Below are 19676 nucleotides of genomic sequence, written 5' to 3'. Positions count from 1 at the left end.
CACCTGGCCAGGCTCCGTAGACGTGCACATCGCACACCGCTCCCAAGTATACTACTAGACAATGTCCAGTCTCTTGACAACAAGGTAGAAGAAATTCGAGCAAGGGTTGCCTTCCAGAGAGACATCAGCGATTGTAACATTCTGTTTCATGGAAACATGGCTCTCTTGGGATATGTTGTCGGAATCGGTTCACCTACCGGGCTTCTCCATGCATCGCGCCGACAGAGATAAACACCTCTCTGGGAGAAGAAAGGGCGGGGGTGTATACTTTATGATTAACGACTCATGGTGTAATCATAACAACACACAGGAATTCAAGTCCTTCTCCTCACCCGATTTAGAATTCCTTACAATCAACCATTTTACCTACCAAGAGAATTCTCGTCAGTTATAGTCAAAGCTGTGTACATTCCCCCTCAAGCAGACAGCAAGACGGCCATCAAGGAACTTCACTGGACTATATGCAAACTGGAAACCATATATCCTGAGGCTGCATTTATTGTAGCTGGGGATTTTAACCAAGCAAATTTGAGAACAAGTCTACCTAAATTATTCCAGCATATTGATTGCCCTATGCGTATGCGCAACACCCTCGACCGCTGCTACTCTAACTTCCGCGATGCATACAAAGCCCTCCCCTGCCCTCCCTTTGGCAAATCCGACCACGACGCCATCTTGCTCCATCCATATTATAGGCAAAAACTGAAACAGGATGTACCAGTGATGAGAACCATTCAACGCTGGTTAGACCAATCGGAAGCCACGCTTCAAGATTGTTTTGATCACGCGGACTGAAATATGATCCAAACAGCCTCAGAGAACAACATCGACCTATACGCTGACTCTGTCAGTACGTTTATAAAGAAGTGCATTGGAGATGTTGTACCCACTATGACTATTGAAATCTACCCTAACCAGAAACCGTGGATGGATGGTGGCATTCGCGCAAAACTGAAAGCGTAATCCACCGCATTTAACCATGGAAAGAGGTCTGGGAATGTCTGAATATTAACAGTGTAGCTATTCCCTCCGCAAGGCAATCAAACAAGCGAAATACCAGTACAGGGACAAAGTGGAGTCGCAATTCAGCAGCTCAGACACAAGACAGATGTGGCAGGGTCTACAGGAAATCACAGACTACAAAAAGAAATCCAGCCACATCACGGACACTGACGTCACGCTTCCAGACAAACTAAACACCTTCTTTACCCACTTTGAGGATAATACAGTGCCACCGTCGCAGCCCGCTAACAAGGACTGTGGGCCCTCCCTCTCCTTCTCTGTGGCTGACGTGAGTAAAACCCTCACAAGACAGCTGGCCCAGACGGCATCCCTAGCCGCGACCTCAAAGCGTGCGCAGACCAGTTGGCTGGTGTGTTTACGGACATATTCAACCACTCCCTATCCCAGTCTGTTGTCCCCACATGCTTCAAGATGGCTACCATTCTTCCTGTACCCAAGAAGGCAAAGATAACTGAAATAAATGACCACCGCCCCGTAGCACTCACTTCTGTCATCATGAAGTGCTTCGAGAGACTAGGCAAGGATCATATCACCTCCACCTTACCGGCCACCTTAGACCCACTTCAGTTTGCCTTCCGCCCCAACAGGTCCATGGACGACGCAATCGCCATCACACTGCACACTGCCCTATCCCATCTGGAGAAAAGAATGCATATGTAAGAATGCTGTTCATTGACTTCAACACAATAGTACCCTCTAAGCTCATCTTCAAGCTGGAGGCCCTGGCTCTCAACCCCACCCTGTGCAATTGGGTCCTGGACTTTCTGACTGGCCACCCCCAGCTGGTGAAGGTAGGAAACAACATCTTCACTGAACCTCAACACTGGGGCCCCTCAAGGGTACGTGCTTAGCCCCCTCCTGTACTCCCTGTTCGCACACCTCCAACTCAATCATCAAGTTTGCAGACGACACAACAGTAGTGGGCTTGATTACCAACAACGACGAGTCAGCCTACAGGGAGGAGGTGAGAGAGCACTCAGAGTAGGGTGTCAGGAAAACAACCTCTCACTCAATGTCAACAAAACAAAGGAGATGATCGTGGACTTCAGGAAACAGCAGAGGGAGCATCCCCCATCCACATCAAAGGTACAGCAGTGGAGGAGGTGGAAAGTTTTAAGCTCCTCGGTGTACACATCACAGACAAACTGAAATGGTCCTCTCACACAGACAGTGTGGTGAAGAATGCGCGACAGCAACTCTTCAACCTCAGGAGGCTGAAGAAATTTGGCTTGTCACCCAAAACCCAGACAAACGTTTGCAGATGTACAATCGAGAGCATCCTGTCGGGCTGCATCACAGCCTGGTACGGCAACTGCACCGCCCTCAACAGCAAGGCTCTCCAGAGGGTGGTGCGCTCTGCACAACGCATCACTGGGGGCAAACTACCTGCCCTCCATGACACCTAAAGCACCCAATGTCACAGGAAGGCCAAAAGATCAAGGACATCAACCACCCAAGCCACTGCCTGTTCACACTGTTACCATCCAGAAGGCGAGGTCAGTACAGGTGCATCAAAGCTGGGACCAAGACTGAAAAACAGCTTCTATCTCAAGGCCATCAGACTGCTAAACAGCAATCACTAACGCAGAGAGGCTGTTGCCTACATTGAGACCCAATAACTGGCCACTTTAATAAATGGATCACCAATCACTTTATAGAATGCACTCTAAATAATGGCACTTTAATAATGATTACATTACTCATATCACATGTATTGTAACGGCTGTCAAAAGGAGTAGACCAAGGTGCAACATGGTACGTGTTCATCTTGAATTTATTTTAACTCAGATCACTTCAACAAAAGAATAAACAATGACAAACGACCGTCACGTCTTGCAGGCTATAACAAGCAGTACAAAAATAAGATCCCACAACTACAGGTGGGGAAAGGCTGCCTAAGTATGATTCCTAATCAGAGACAACAATAGACAACTGCCTCTGATTAGGAACCATACTCGGCTCAACACAAATAAATAGACACCATAGAATGTCCACCCCACACCCTGACCTAACCACATAGAGAAACAAACCGTCTCTCTCAGGTCAGGGCATGACATGTATATACTGTATTCTATACCATCTACTGCACCTTGCCTATGCCACTCGGCCATCGCTAATCCATATACTTACATGTACATATTCTCATTCACCCCTTTATATTTGTGTGTATCAAGTAGTTGTTGGGGGAATTGTTAGATTATTTGTTAGATATTATTGCACTGTCGGAACTAGAAGCACAAGCATTTCGCTACACTCGCATTAACATCTGCTAACCATGTGTATGAAAATAACATTTGATTTGATTTGACATAGGCGGATGTGGCGGATTGAGACGCAGCCCAGATATCTCAGCTTAAATTGACGGATTTTGATGGGGATTTTTATATCATGTTACTTAGATTGACACGCTGGTCTCCAATCTTCTTATTGGATTATTTTATATATTTTACATGAGATAAAACCACACAGAGGGCCAAAGATACTTACAGACCTCTGTGATAATCTGAAGTACCCAAAAAGGCCAGTAGATTTCATCTGATAGAATTCCCTCCCAAACTGAAAGTTAACAAAATTCTGTTAGTTTACTGGTAAACTTAAAAATGTCTAGTAATATACTCTCCCTTTGAAATCCTAAATGTGACAGACAGATAGAGCTTTTGCAGTTGGGTAGAAATCTGAACTGTGAACGGTTTGAGAGACAAACCACTATAGACCCCTCTCTTATCTCTTGAATATGTCATGTAACCTCACGCTATCTGCTCTGGTTCTGCAGTCTCTGTACTTTGGTGGAGGGCTGTGCTCTCTCGCTGTCTACGCAGGCAGTCGACAAATGTGTCATCCACAATCATCTCAGGCTTAGCTTGATTGGGTGAGGGCCAAAGGGTGTGCTTCAATTGATAAACCAAAGTACGTCAGCAAGTCTAACAAACAGAATGGGCTAATCCTTCAGTGATGCGTTATAGTGTTGTGCTGGAGTTCAACTTAGAAGCCACATGAATGACTTGAAAGCACAAATAGAACCAACATGCACATTCACACACACACAGAGAGAGAGAGAGAGAGAGAGTTCCATATGGGTTAGCATTCTGTAGCTTCCACAAGCATCTGCTATTCCAACCTCCACATGCAAGGCAGCAAATTAATGATCAAATCAAATCCCATTTTATTTGTCACATGCACCGAATACAAGTGAAAAGTGAAATGCTTACTTACGAGCCCCTAACAAACAATGCAGTAAAAAAAAAAAAATATGGATAAGAATAAGAAATAATAGTAACAAGTAATTAAAGAGCAGCAGTAAAATAACAATAGAGAGACTATATACAGGGGGGTACCGGTACAGAGTCAATGTGTGGGGGCACCAGTTAGTTGAGGTAATATGTACATGTAGGTAGAGATATTAAAGTGACTATGCATAGATGATAACAACAGAGAAAAGCCGCGGTGTAAAAGGGGGGGTGGGGGGGCAATGCAAATAGTCTGGGTAGCTATTTGATTAGATGTTCAGGAGTCTTATGGCTTGGGGGTAGAAGCTGTTTCGAAGCCTCTTGGACCTAGACTTGGCACTCCGGTACCGCTTGCCATGCGGTAGCAGAGAGAACAGTCTATGACTAGGGTGGCTGGAGTCTTTGACAATTTTTAAGGCCTTCCTTGGACACCGCCTGGTAAATGAAATGCTTGTAGTTATACTTCAGTATTCCATAGTAACATCTGACAAAAATATCTAAAGACACTGAAGCAGCAGACTTTGTGAAAATGTATATTTGTGTCATTCTCAAAACTTTTGGCCACGACTGTACACCATTATAATCAACAAGGCTCGGCTCACACAACATATTTGTTTACTCAAGTGGCATCTCAAGTGACATCCATTAGCTAGCCATTAACTCACCTAATGAGTTCTAATCTGAATGCAAAGCACACCTGGACTCATAGCATAACTCATCACTAAAGGGGAATTGGGTAGAGAAAACTATGCAACTCTGTGATTTGTAGGCTACATCAATTTTTGGTATTTAAAAAAAATATATCTATTGATTCTTCAAATGGATCATCTCATAAATGCCTCATGAGCAAAGGCCAACACCAGTCGACTGCAAACACGCCTGGATAATCATAATAGAGACATGAAGATGGAGGAGTGATTCACACAAGGCTTAGCCCATACGGATACAGTAAGCTCCCATCACAGAGCAGTCTCTACTAATAACCAAGCTTTTTGCAGATCCATCTATTTTCGATGCTTAGGCACCCTTGAGGAACGTTGACCTGAAAAAGACAAACCCTCTCTCTACTTTCATCTCTGAAATCTAACGCATTAGGGCCACTGCACAGTGTGCCTTATTTCTCTCCTGTGATTCTACCCAGTAATAAGAGGAGAGCTCTTTTCTACTCTCCTCTTCTGTGCTGTTTGGTATAAGATATTTCCACCCACATTTCTACAAATAGAATGTCAGGCCATATAGGCCACACATAGGCCACACATTTTTATTCTGAAACTAAGTTCACCTTTTCATCTTGTTCTATTCTGTGATTCTGACCAGTACGAGAAGGGCACTGTAAATTCTACTCTCTGTTACTGCAGTGTTTTCAGTCAGTTTCTCTTTTCAAAAAAGCTATGTCAAAGAGATACATTTACTGCTTAGTGACTGTAAATCCCATTTGCTTTGCCTCCATACTGAGCTGTGTGTGTGTGGGTGGAGAGCTGAAATCACGGGGGCATGCAGTCTCATATCTTACTTTTATGCTTCCACATATCGCAAAGTATAGGTAACTCATTCCACTCTAAACCCTTCGCATATCCTGGACTCCATTGCACAATGTGAAATACAGTACTCAATTCTTTACAGTCTTTATCCTAAAACTCTGGGTTCATCGTTACCATGCTGAAACTATTTTGAGGAAGTCATAAAAAGGACCACCTAGTGAATCAGATGATAACATCTTTATTAATTTATGATGTAAACACTTCAGAGTGATGATAAAGAGGGATTTTGCTGGTGAGAAAGAGAAGGGGAGCAAAAGACAGAAGAGTCATGGCATTGGGCAGAAATCCCCATCTTCGTGCAGAGAGAGATACTGTATGACATGCAGGCAGGCAGAGGGTTTGAGTCCCAAACTTTGAATTCAATCAGGCCTGCTCTGCTCTGAATCCCTTCCAGAGAAAGTTGCCTGCATGCCTTCATGGACGTACGTCACATTCCCCATCTGCTCCTCTGCTTGATGTTTGCTGCTGTCAACACTGTAAGCCAGCAATTACACAGCAAAGAACCAAGTTGGCCTACAGTGGTTCTTCCTTTAAAAGTTGCGTCATACTGCAGCACAGCTTGCGGGCTGCCGCAGAATTCTATGGCACGTTATTTGTCAGCCATTGTTGCCATTAATGGTAGTTAGTGCTAGTGTGACCACCAGAGGGTGAACCACTGTTTGATCTTTGAGAAGCATTTGACTGTTTTTAATATTGGCTGTACTAGAGAATTTAAAACTTTTTTTTGTAAGGACATAGTATATAGGGTTGATTTTATGAAATGCAGCTTAATTCATTTGGTTAATATTATGGTGTTTCTATTCCAAGAAAAATGTAAAAACAAAACCCTCAGGGTTTCCGTTAAGAAAATATGGCGCTGTACAACATGACTGGTCGGGAGTAGGCTACTAGTGCGAGAGAAGAGAGACTCTCAGACTGAAAACGGCTCCATTAATTTACGAAAATAATGTTAATTTGTGACACAGTTTAGACTACCGATAGATCAGCATTCTAACTCCCCCTTGTGATATTGTGGTGCAATGACAGAATGCCGCCATCTACCACTAACGGTCATGGCATAAGCTCGTAACTTTTAAAGGAAGAACCACTGTAGCTGGCCTATGATCTGGGAAGAAGACCCTATTTGCACCGGGATGGACAAAGGCTGAGTTCTGGGGTCTCTTCTGTGCTGCATTCTCAACATCTCCGCAGTCCATTACAGTAGGGACACAGGGGGGCCCTTAGGAGGCAAAATGGGTCCGGAATGTACAGCACTCTGAACCACAGATTCTGATGGGGGAAAAAAGTGAGGGGTGTACACACTAAAAAGGGTTATTTGGCTCGTAACGATAGCGGATCCCTCTATGGTGCTATATAGAACCCTTTTTCAAAGGTGCTATAAAGAACCATGCTCATACGGTTCTAAATGAAACCTTTATTGTGCTATAAAGAAGGGTTTCCCAAACTCAGTCCTAGTTAGGCATATTATATTGTTAAAATTCCATAGGTTTTATTATTATGTTAATTGACAAGTTGAATCAGGTGTGCTAGCCGTGGAATAGCTAGGTGTCCTTGAGGAGAGGTTTGAGAATCACATATTTAGACATACGTTTTCTTAATTGTCACAATGCCTTTCACAAGACACTTTCACTGGCCATAGTCATATTTAACATGTAATGGCATAACACAACAGATTAGATAAACTGGAATGAGACTCTTCACCCCTTTTTCTCCCCAATTTTGTGGTATTCAATTGGTAGTTACAGTCTTGTCTCATCGTTGCAACTCCCTTACGGACTCGGGAGAGGCGAAGGTCGAGAGTCATGCGTCCTCCGAAACACAACCCAGCCAAGCCACACTGCTTCTTGACACAATGTCCGCTTAACCCGGAAGCCAGCCGCACCAATGTGTCAGAGAAAACACGCCCCATGGGTCTCCCGGTCGCGGCTGGCAGCGACAGAGCCTGGACCCGAACCAGATCTCTAGTGGCACAGCTAGCACTGCGATGCAGTGCCTTAGATCACTGCGCCACTCGGGAGGCCTGGAATGACAGTCTTACTCACAGTTGCACAAAAAGAGCTGAGCGCAAACCATTCCCATAAATGTTCTGAGCCGTTGTCTCTACATTTTAATTATCACTAAAAGAGCAAAGAACCCTTTTATGTACTGCAAAGAAAGATTGAACGTCTCAAAGGGTTATTTTAATCATTATTGATCCACATAGAACCATAACGCTTCCAAAGAACCCTTGAAAAATAATTTTTTCTTAGTGTGTGTTTAATGGCCTCCTTTGGCACACATGCTGTGTGCAACTTGGATTATTTTGCTACCCTACAAAACAAAAAGAGGAGGAGAGCGAGAGTGAGAAAAAGAGATGGAGAGGGAAAAACAGGGCAAGAGAGAGTGAGTGAGTTTGTGTGAGAGAGACAGAGAGAGAGATTTAAAAAATTGGAGGTCCCTCACCCTTCAATGATGCCACACTAAATGATTTGCTCAGAGAATAAAAAAGTTCGTAACGGACATTAAAATCAACTCAAATCAAAGTTTATTTGTCACGTGCGCTGAATACAACAGGTGTAGACCTTACAGTGAAATGCTTACTTACAGGCTCTAACCAATAGTGCAAAAAAGGTATTAGATGAACAATAGGTAGATAAAGAAATAAAACAACAGTAAAAAGACAGGCTATATAGAGTAGCGAGGCTATAAAAGTAGAGAGGCTACATACAGACACCGGTTAGTCAGGTTGATTGAGGTAGTATATACATGTAGATATGATTAAAGTGACTATGCATATATTATGAACAGAGAGTAGCAGTAGCGTAAAAGAGGGGGTTGGCGGGTGGTGGGTGGGACACAATGCAGATAGCCCGGTTAGCCAATGTGCGAGAGCACTGGTTGGTCGGCCCAATTGAGGTAGTATGTACATTAATGTATAGTTAAAGTGACTATGCATATACGATAAACAAAGAGTAGCAGCAGCGTACAAGAGGGGTTGGGGGGGCACACAATGCAAATAGTCCGGGTAGTCATTTGATTACCTGTTCAGGAGTCTTATGGCTTGGGGGTAAAAACTGTTGAGAAGCCTTTTTGTCCTAGACTTCCCTCTTCGGTACCACTTGCCATGCGGTAGTAGAGAGAACAGTCTATGACTGGGGTGGCTGGGGTCTTTGACAATTTTTAGGGCCTTCCTCTGACACCGCCTGGTGTAGAGGTCCTGGATGGCAGGCAGCTTAGCCCCAGTGATGTACTGGGCCGTACACACTACCCTCTGTAGTGCCTTGCGGTCAGAACCTTTTGAGGATCTCAGGACCCATGCCAAATCTTTTAAGTTTCCTGAGGGGGAATAGGCTTTGTCGTGCCCTCTTCACGACTGTCTTGGTGTGTTTGGACCATTCTAGTTTGTTGTTGATGTGGACACCAAGGAACTTGAAGCTCTCAACCTGCTCCACTACAGCCCCGTCGATGAAAATGGTGGCGTGCTCGGTCCTCCTTTTTCTGTAGTCTACAATCATCTCCTTAGTCTTGGTTGTGTTGAGGGATAGGTTGTTATTCTGGCACCACCTGGCCAGGTCTCTGACCTCCTCCCTATAGGCTGTCTCGTCGTTGTCGGTGATCAGGCCTACCACTGTTGTGTCGTCTGCAAACTTAATGAGGGTGTTGGAGTCGTGCCTGGCCATGCAGTCGTGGGTGAACAGGGAGTACAAGAGGGGACTGAGCACGCACCCCTGGGGAGCTCCAGTGTTGAGGATCAGCGTGGCAGATATGTTGCTACCTACCCTCATCACCTGGGGGCGTCATGTCAGGAAGTTCAGGACCCAGTTGCAGAGGGAGGTGTTTAGTCCCAGGATCCTTAGCTTAGTGATGAGCTTTGAGGGTACTATGGTGTTGAACGCTGAGCTGTGGTCAATGAATAGCATTCTTACATAAGGGTTCCATTTGTCCAGGTGAGAAAGGGCAGTGTGGAGTGCAATAGAGATTGCATCATCTGTGGATCTGTTTGGGCGGTATGCAAATTGGAGTGGGTCTAGGGTTTCTGGGATAATGGGATAATGGTGTTGATGTGAGCTATCACCAACCTTCCAAAGCACTTCATGGCTACGGACGTGAGTGCTACGGGTCTGTAGTCATTTAGGCAGGTTGCCTTTGTGTTCTTGGGCACAAGGACTATGGTGGTCTGCTTGAAACATGTTGGTATTACAGACTCAATCAGTGACATGTTGAAAATATCAGTGAAGACACCTGCCAGTTGGTCAGCACATGCCCGGAGCACACGTCCTGGTAATCCATCTGGCCCCGCAGCCTTGTGTATGTTGACCTGTTTAAAGGTCTTACTCACGTCAGTTACGGAGAGCGTGATCACAAAGTCGTCCGGAACAGCCGATGCTCTCATGCATGCCTCAGTGTTGCTTGCCTTGAAGCGAGCATAGAAGTGATTTAGCTCGTCTGGTAGGCTTGTGTCACTGGGCATCTCGCGGCTGTGCTTCCCTTTGTAGTCTGTAATAGTTTGCAAGCCCTGGCAAATAATACGAGCATTATTCATCACGATCAGACAGGATTCTTAATAGGAAAGTAATCTCAGCAAAAAAAGAAACGTCCCTTTTTCAGGACCCTGTCTTTCAAAGATAATTTATAAAAATCCAAATAAGTTCACAGATCTTCATTGTAAAGGGTTTAAACACTGTTTCCCATGCTTGTTCAATGAACCACAAACAATTAATGAACATACACCTGTGGAATGGTCGTTAAGACACTAACAGCTTACAGACGGTAGGCAATTAAGGTCACAGTTAGGAAAACTTAGGACACTAAAGAGGACTTTCTACTGACTCAGAAAAACACCAAAAGAAAGATGCCCAGGGTCCCTGCTCATCTGCGTGAACATGCCTTCGGCATGCTGCAAGGAGGCATGAGGACTGCAGATGTGAATAGGGCAATAAATTCCAATGTCCGTACTGTGAGAAGCCTAAAACAGTGCTACAGGGAGACAGGACGGACAGCTGATAGTCCTCGCAGTGGCAGACCATGTCTAACAGCACCTGCACAGGATCAGTACATCCGAACATCACACCTGAGGGACAGGTACAGGATGGCAACAACAACTACCCGAGTCACACCAGGAAAGTACAATCCCTCCATCAGTGCTTAGACTGTCCACAATAGGCTGAGAGAGGCTGGACTGAGGGCTTGTAGGCCTGTTGTAAGGCAGGTCCTTACCAGACATCACCGGCAACAACGTCGCCTATGGGCACAAACCCACCGTCGCTGGACCAGACAGGACTGTCAAAATGTGCTCTTTACTGACGAGTCGCGATTTTATCTCACCTGAGGGGATGTTCGGATTCGCGTTTATCATAGAAGGAATGAGCGTTACACCGAGGCCTGTACTCTGGAGCGGGATTGATTTGGAGGTGGAGGGTCCGTCATGGTCTGGGGCGGTGTGTCACAGCATCATCGGACTGAGGTTGTTGTCATTGCAAGCAATCTCAATGCTGTGCGTTACAGTGAAGACATCCTCCTCCCTCATGTGGTACCCTTCCTGCAGGCTCATCCTGACATGATCATCCAGCATGACAATGCCACCAGCTATACTGCTCATTCTGTGTGTGATATCCTGCAAGACAGGAATGTCAGTGTTCTGTCATGGCCAGCGAAGAGCCCGGATCTCAATCCCATTTAACCCATCTGGGACCTGTTGGATCGGAGGGTGAGGGCTAGGGCCATTATCCTCAGAAATGTCCGGGAACTTGCAGGTGCCTTGGTGGAAGAGTAGGGTAACATCTTACCGCAAGAACTGGCAAATCTGGTGCAGTCCATGAGGAGGAGATGCACTGCAGTACTTAATGCAGCTGATGGCTACACCAGATACTGACTGTTACTTTTGACCCCCCCTTTGTTCAGGGACACATTATTCCATTTATGTTAGTCACATGTCTGTGGAACTTGTTCAGTTTATGTCTCAGTTGTTGAATCTTATGTTCATACAAATATTTACACTTGTTACGTTTGCTGAAAATAAATGCAGTTGACAGTGAGAGGACGTTTGTTTGCTGAGTTTTTTTGCTGAGTTTATATTGAAGACAACAGACAACTTACTACAAAGAAGAAAATGTGGGTTCCTCAAAGGTTCTTTGGGAAGGGTGATGGTTCGATGGGTTCAATAGGGAACCATACTGACCCAAAGAACAAAGAACCCTTTGAACTCTTCAAAATGGGTTCTTTCCTCTTTTAGTGATAATTAAAATATAGGGGTGGCGGCTCATTAGAATATTTCGGGGCAAAGTTTGCGCACAGATTGTGAAAGACTCGTATGACCTTGTATCAATATAGAACGGTTGACTAAGTCAGTAGTTCTCCATTTTGGTGCTATACAGAACCTTTTGAATGGTTATTTATAGAATCTTAGGAAGGGGTTCTTTATAGCACCATTCAGGTCTTGTACAACAATCCTTTATGTAAAATAAAACAATGGTTACTTCTATGAGACCTTTGAATTGTCAAGAGGCGAAAAACAAAGTTGCCCTCCATCACCATACCTATTTATAATGGATATTGAAAAAATCAGATCTAATGACAACATTAAGGCAAAACATTTATGAGGACCTGGATAATTTCTCCAGTTTCTCTGGACTAAAATCCAACTATGATAATATTACGGATTGGGTCTTAAAAAACAACAACTTTAAATTGCCATGTGGTCTCCTGATTAAATGGTTGGATGGTGAAGTCGATGTGCTTGGTGTTCATATCTTGGAAAAGTTGAGCGATCTTGCAGCTATTAATTTCGATAGAAAACTTAGCAAAATATTATGAATCTTGAAGCCTTCGAGCGGGAAACACCTATCAATTTACGGGACCCTGATTAATTCTCTAGTGATATCGCAGTTTACATATTTATTCACGGCTCAACCGACTCCAGGAGAATCCTTAAAAAAAGTTAAACGAGCATATTTATATAATGAACATATGTTATAATAAACCACTCTTTCTAAGGCTTCATTGTACTTAAATTGAATCTATATCCACACTGGTTTTCTAGCTACTAAGAGTGGACCATCCTATGTTTAAGAGTGGGCTCTTTGCCTTTTTGCAGATTAAAACCTTACATTTTCAGTGGATTGACAATGGATCTGTGTTTAACCTCTTGACGGTCGCCTAGGACAGGGGGCGCCACAGCGCATTTTGAAAAAAATGTGTGCCCATTTTAAACGGCCTACTACTCAAACTCAGAAGCTAGGATATGCATATAATTAATACTTGTGGATAGAAAACACCCTAAAGTTTCTAAAATTGTTTGAATGGTGTCTGTGAGTATAACAGAACTCATATGGCAGTCAAAACCCCGAGACAGATCGAAACAGGAAGTGGAATTCTGAATTGCGAACTCAACTTCATCACGTTGCCTATTAATCACACCGTGAGCTATGGTTCATTGAGCACTTCCTATTGCTTCCACTAGATGTCCCCAGTCTTTACAAAGTGGTTTGAGTCTCCTACTGTTAAAACTGAATGAATGAGACGCTGTGGAACGTGGTCACACGGAGAGGGCCATCACCATTATGACGCCGGCGCCCCTGGTTACCCTCCCCTTTCGAAACGTTTTGAAACACAATGCAATCGTCCCCCTTCGAATCTTATTGGCTCTCTTGTTGAAAAACGCCCTGAAGATTTATGTTATACAACGTTTGACATGTTTGAACGAACCTAAATGGGAAAAAAATGCATTTTCTCGAAATGGCTGTCCCGCGGCCGATGGAGCATTTGGATCAGCCTTCAGACGCGCTAACAAGAACAAGCTCTTGGAACATAAAGGAGTCATTTTTTCGAACGAAAATACATTTGTTGTGGACCTGGGATTCCTGGAAGTGCTTTCTGATGAAGACAACCAAAGGTAAGGGATTATTGACAATAGTATACAAGACTAGATGTGATATGCGATTGTTCCAAGATGGCGCTGACCTGTAACGTTAGCCTATTTTTCAGAGTATCGCATCCCCTTTCATCACAAAGTATGATTACCCAGTAAAGTTAATTTTAAATCTGGCATTACAGGTGCTTTCAAGAGATATTCATCTATAAATCTTAGAATGACAATATTACATTTTAAAAATGTTTTCGAATAGTAATTTAGTAAATTGTAGCTCTGTTTCATCAAATGCATTTGAGGGAAAATAGTAGAGTCAGCGTTACGCACCGATGTAAAATGCTGTTTTTATATATAAATATGAACTTTATCGAGCAAAAGAATGCATGTATTGTGTAACATGATGTCCTAGGTGTGTCATCTGATAAAGATTGTCAAAGGTTAGTGCTGCATTTAGCTGTTTTTTGTTTATTTGTGATGCATGTGGTTGGTCGGAAAATGGCTATGTGGCTACTTTTACGATATACTCCTCTAACATAATCTAATGTTTTGCTTTTGCTGTAAAGCCTTTTTGAAATCGGACAACGTGGTTCGATTCAGGAGAGGTGTATCTATAAAACTATATAATTTGAAAAAAAAATGAAAAAAAAAAATTTGTACATTTTGTTATGCTAATGGAGATATGATTTTTCGCTGGATGTCCGTCCCGAGGCCGCACAGGGGTTAAAGTATCCTCCTTTATAAATGAAGTCATACACAGTTGGCTACATTTTAAATTTCATCCTCCAGAAAATGCAGATCTAACATTACAGCAAACAATATGGCTAAACTCCAATGTACTGATAGAGAAAAATATATATTTTCTTTGTAAAAATTTATAAGAAGGGTATAATATTAATGAAGGACTTTGTAAACAAGGACGGTAAAATTTAACACAAGCAACTAACAATAGTGTATGGAGGTGTATGCTTGATACAAACACGGCTCTGCCCAAAAAATTGGAACAGACAATTACTTGAAGAAGAAATTAAAGAATGAGTCTGTCTGCCACCCATTATAATAATTGGCTTAAAATGGTTAGTATAAATCAAAAAATTATATCAGTTTCACTTAAAGTCAAAAGGGTTGACAGCAATTGCCTATCAAATTCAAGTCAGTTGGGAACAAGTCTTTGATATGAACTGAAATATAAAACAATAATTGACACATCTATCCATTCATTCCAATTTAAGATATATAAAATACTTTCTACAAAAATAATTCTCAATACAGTATATGAGGAATTGAACAGTCAGCCTTGTGCAGACCATATTTTCTGGTACTGGTGGCTCGCTTTTGGAGTCAGGTCCAGGAATAGTTGTTATGTTATAATATCAGGATTCAAATGGACCTGCAAATTGTATTGTTAGGGGATCTGAAAACCACAATCAGACAATGTGAAATTTCATTATACTCTTGAGTAAAGTATTTATTTTTAGGGGAATATCATTTTCACAAATGGGAAGATTAAAAAACCTCTTAAAACATCACAGTAAAACGCAGGGACATATTAAGTGGGAACTACATGTACCGTACATGTGAGCGAAAATAGCTGTAAGTAGCAGTAGAAGTACTGATGTTTGTTAGTTTAAATCAATCAGGGGATGAATGGTAGGGTTGGGAGGAAAAATTATGAAGAAAAATAATAATAAGGGGGGAAAGAAATGATGCAAACAATTCAATTGATAGATTTTGGGTTCTATCTGCAATATTAAAAAAATTATTCTGGTCCATTTTCTCAGTTGGACGAATCGACTGATGTCAGTGGGGAAGCCCAGTTGATTGCATTTGTGCGATACACAGACATTTGGGAAATAAATAAGCACATTCTGTTCTGCAAGAAGCTAACGGGGAGAACTACTGTTGAGGAAATGTTTCACGTTATTCACAGCTTTTTTCTCAGAGCACAATCTGGATTGGAAATCCTGTGTTTATGTGTGCACGGATCGTGCTACATCAATGCCTAGGAGAGTGAAAGGATTAATTGCCCACATAAAGAAGGTCAATCCCACTGTATCATTCAAAGAGAGGCATTGGCCAGCAAGAGAATGAGTCCTAAGTTACATTATGTTTTGAATGATGCAGTGAAAGTGATTAACTTTATCCATCCAGTCCAGGCCTCTGAATCACTGACTGTTTGAAAGGCTCTGTGATGACAGTTGGACTGAGCACCAGCAGCTACTGCTTCACACCAACATCTGTTGGCTATCCAGAGGGAAAACGCTACTGAGGCTTTTTGAGCTGCACGCCGAAGTAAGTGATTTTCTGTCTGAGCACTCACACCCCCTTCTGGCTGTGTTCGAGGACACAGACTGGGGAGCCCGCCTTGCCTATCTTGCTGATGTGTTCAGCAAACTGATCATCCTGAATCTAACTCTGCAAGGTAAAGACACGCACATTGTAAACATGTATGACAAAGTGTGTGGATTCATGAAGAAGATCAAACACTGGGAGAGGAAATGTGAAGATGGGGATATAAGTCGTTTCCAGCAGCTTGATACCTACCTTTCTACAGGTGATGTTCACAGAGCTCCTATGGTGCTCTATAACCTGCTAATATCATATCATATTCCTTGCGACTGTGATATATAGGCCTAAAGGTCGAGACAAAGGAAGATACAGTGGCAGAATAAATTCAACCACACCTTTGTTTTATCACCAAGCCGGATAGCAACCTCTGTCTAGTGAAGTCCACATTGCATATTGCATGTACAGTAACAGACAGTTACATGGCCTACAGCATGGTCAAGCAAATGAATGTTTGACATTTTCGGACCACTAAACAACTACTGATTTACAACCACAGAGTTACCGCAAGTTGTAAAAAAAAACAGAAGCTGCCTGCACTATTCCAGCATAATTTCAACATCACCAAATCCCCACTACTTAGTCTAATACAGTGACAACTAAAACACTTTAGTCCAATCAACGTAAGCTAAATATGATGTAGCTGTCCATGGTTCTGATTTAAGTGTGTGTGTGTGTGTGTGTGTGTGTGTGTGTGTGTGTGTGTGTGTGTATGTATGTTGACGAAATGGTCTATCATTCTGTCATAGAACACACGCTTTCATTTTTTGTTGTCCTAGGCTACCTGGATGAAATGCTTACTCAGTAACCTAACTTCCATTCATGGGCAACGTTAGCTAGTTAACATTAGCCTTCTACATCTATCTACAACATAATGCATTTCCATCCTATCAGGCTAGGGGCACAACAATGTATGAATTAATGGTTGGATCAGTTATATATAACCAATTAATGGTTATAATCATTGGCCAGTACGGAGAATTAAGTAAAACCACAAGTCCAAATCCCTATATCAATCCATGGCTAATTTATGTAAGGGACAATTTTATCTAGATGGTTAGCTAGCCAGTGGAGGACAACAACACGAGATGCAACAATTCAAGTTTTTCTGTCAATGACATATGCTCCCAATGGGATTTGATAAGAGTGACACCAAATCCAAGCTGGCTTCCCTTGACACTTTTTTTGGTGCACCAGGACCATTCACAGTTGAGCTCGCTCAGTTTAGCTCAAAGCTTTTCTATCAAGGGAGGCTGGCTTCCCTTGCCTTCAATGCTACGGGCGGCAACATTGTCATTCTTGTTTGGACCAGACAACATCACATAAGGCCTACACGTAGAGACAGAGGGGCACTGTTTTGGTCGCTCGGATGTTTTCTCCTGTGAAAATAAATTCAGCCAATTGTGAATTGAAGGAAAATTATAAAACACAGAGAGACGAAAAATACATCATTTTTTGTTTTTATTTTATTTTATTTTATTGGTCAATCCATGAATACACACCACTGTTTCCCTGACACTGCCAAACTTGACTGGGTGCATAAACCACATTTTTGTCAAATGTACACCTAATCTAGGAATCACGCTGGTCGCACAAACACTTCAGGCAGGTCAAAGTGTTTTAGGGGTACAGTACCCAAAAAAGGTTGGGAACCACTGTCGTAGCAAGCCGAGCTGAGCAGTTGTTCTCCTTTAGAGAATGAAGACAGAAAGGCCTGTGCATTATTTAACAGATGTATCACTGTACCCTGTGCAGACAAAGAGCCCTGCAGCAGGAAAATTGATTTTCTGCAGAGGAGACGCCGTGATAAGGAGGAAAAGAAGGAGAGAGCGACAGAGAGACATAGTCTTACTTCCACCTACACCAATATACTATTCTGCGCTCGGCTATCTCCTCTGCCTCCTCCCTGTCTCCTGATAAGGCCGATAAATGTGTTCTTTACATTAGAGCCCTCCATGGATCAGTCACCTTTTTCATTCCAAAGTTTGAGCCCTGGCCCACTGCATGTCCACACTGTGAAGCTATCATCCCTCTTCTCTTTATCTCCAGCGTAAAGGATGAGCCCAGACCCAGGGAAACGCCACATCACCTCCTCTGTCCTATGGAGGGATTTCAGCGCCAACAGAAACTGTATTTGAATTCAATATTTCTGTAATGCACACATTGAATCCATAAATGTTACTTGTATTTCATGATTTGAAACTGAATTGAATGACTATTGCATTCAACTTACAATTCAATTAAAATGTACAGTTGAAGTAGGAAGTTTACATACACCTTAGCCAAATACATTTAAACTCAGTTTTTCACAATTCATGACATTCAATCCTAGTAAAAATTCCCTGTCTTAGGTCAGTTAGGATTACAACTTTATTTTAAGAATGTAAAATGTCAGAATAATAGTAGACAGAATGATTTATTTGAGCTTTTATTTATTTCATCACATTCCCAGTGGGTCAGAAGTTTACATACACTCAATTAGTATTTGGTAGGATTGCCTTTAAATTGTTTAACTTGGGTCAAATGTTTCAGGTAGCCTTCCACAAGCTTCCCACAATAAATTGGGTGAATTTTGTCCCATTCCTCCTGACAGAGCTGGTGTCAGGTTTGTAGGACTCCTTGCTCACACACACTTTTTCAGTCCTGCCCACAAATTGTCTATGGGATTGAGGTCAGGGCTTTGTGATGGCCACTCCAATACCTTGACTTTGTTGTCCTTAAGCCATTTAGCCACAACTTCAGAAGTATGCTTGGGGTCATTGTCCATTCTGAAGACCCATTTGCGACCAAACTTTAATTTCCTGACTTATGTCTTGAGCTGTTGCTTCAATATATCCACATAATTTACCTCCCTCATGATGCCATCTATTTTGTGAAGTGCACCAGTCTCTCCTGCAGCAAAGCACCCCCACAACATGATGCTGCCACCTCCGTGCTTGACGGTTGGCATGGTGATCTTTGGCTTGCAAGCCTCCCAATTTTTCCTCCAAACATAACGATGGTCATTATGGCCAAACAGTTCTATTTTTATTTCATCAAACCAGAGAACATTTCTCCAAAAAGTACGATCTTTGGACCCACGTGCAGTTATAAACCTTAGTCTGGCTTTTTTATGGCGGTTTTGGAGCAGTGGCTTTTTCCTTGCCCAGCGGCCTTTCAGGTTATGTCAATATTGGACTCGTTTTCCTCCAGCATCTTCACAAGGTCCTTTGCTGTTGTTCTGGGATTGATTTGCACTTTTCACACCAAAGTACGTTAATCTCTAGGAGACAGAACGCGTCTCCTTCCTGAGCGGTTTGACGGCTGCATGGTCCTATGGTGTTTATACTTGCATACTATTGTTTGTACAGATGAACGTGGTATCTTCAGGATGAACCAGACTTATTTCTCTAAGGTCTTGGCTGATTTTTTTGATTTTCCCACGATGTCAAGCAAAGAGGCATTGAGTTTGAAGGTAGGATTTGAAATACATCCACAGGTACACCTCCAATTGATTCAAATGGTGTCAATTAGCCTATCAGAAGCTTCTAAAGCCACGATATTCTAAAGACATAATTTTCTGGAATTCTTAAAGCTGTTTAAAGGCACAGTCAATTTAGTGTATGTAAACTTCTGACCCACTAGAATTGTGATACAGTGAATTATAAGTGAAATAATCTGTCTGTAAACAATTGTTGGAACAATTACTTGTGTCAT

General features: G+C 42.6%; 1 protein-coding gene across 5 annotated transcripts in view; it reads right to left on the bottom strand.

Moving 5' to 3' along the window:
• The window catches only part of LOC115164147 (reticulon-4 receptor-like), a 110462-nt gene that overhangs the window by 18101 nt on the left and 72685 nt on the right, over positions 1–19676 (bottom strand). The window contains exon 2 of one of the 5 annotated variants that reach the window (XM_029716347.1): positions 17949–18079. The exons of the other annotated variants lie outside the window; for them this stretch is intronic. Coding sequence (XP_029572207.1) covers positions 17949–18066 — 118 coding nt within the window. The 5' untranslated portion in view covers positions 18067–18079. The remainder of the gene's footprint in view (positions 1–17948; positions 18080–19676) is intronic. 5 annotated transcript variants of the gene reach the window in all.

This window comes from Salmo trutta, chromosome 27 (assembly GCF_901001165.1).
Source record: "Salmo trutta chromosome 27, fSalTru1.1, whole genome shotgun sequence".
In the NCBI taxonomy this organism is placed as follows: Eukaryota; Metazoa; Chordata; class Actinopteri; order Salmoniformes; family Salmonidae; genus Salmo; species Salmo trutta.
The sequence above is the reverse complement of the archived record's forward strand: the minus strand, read 5'-3'. Positions and strand labels throughout refer to the sequence as shown.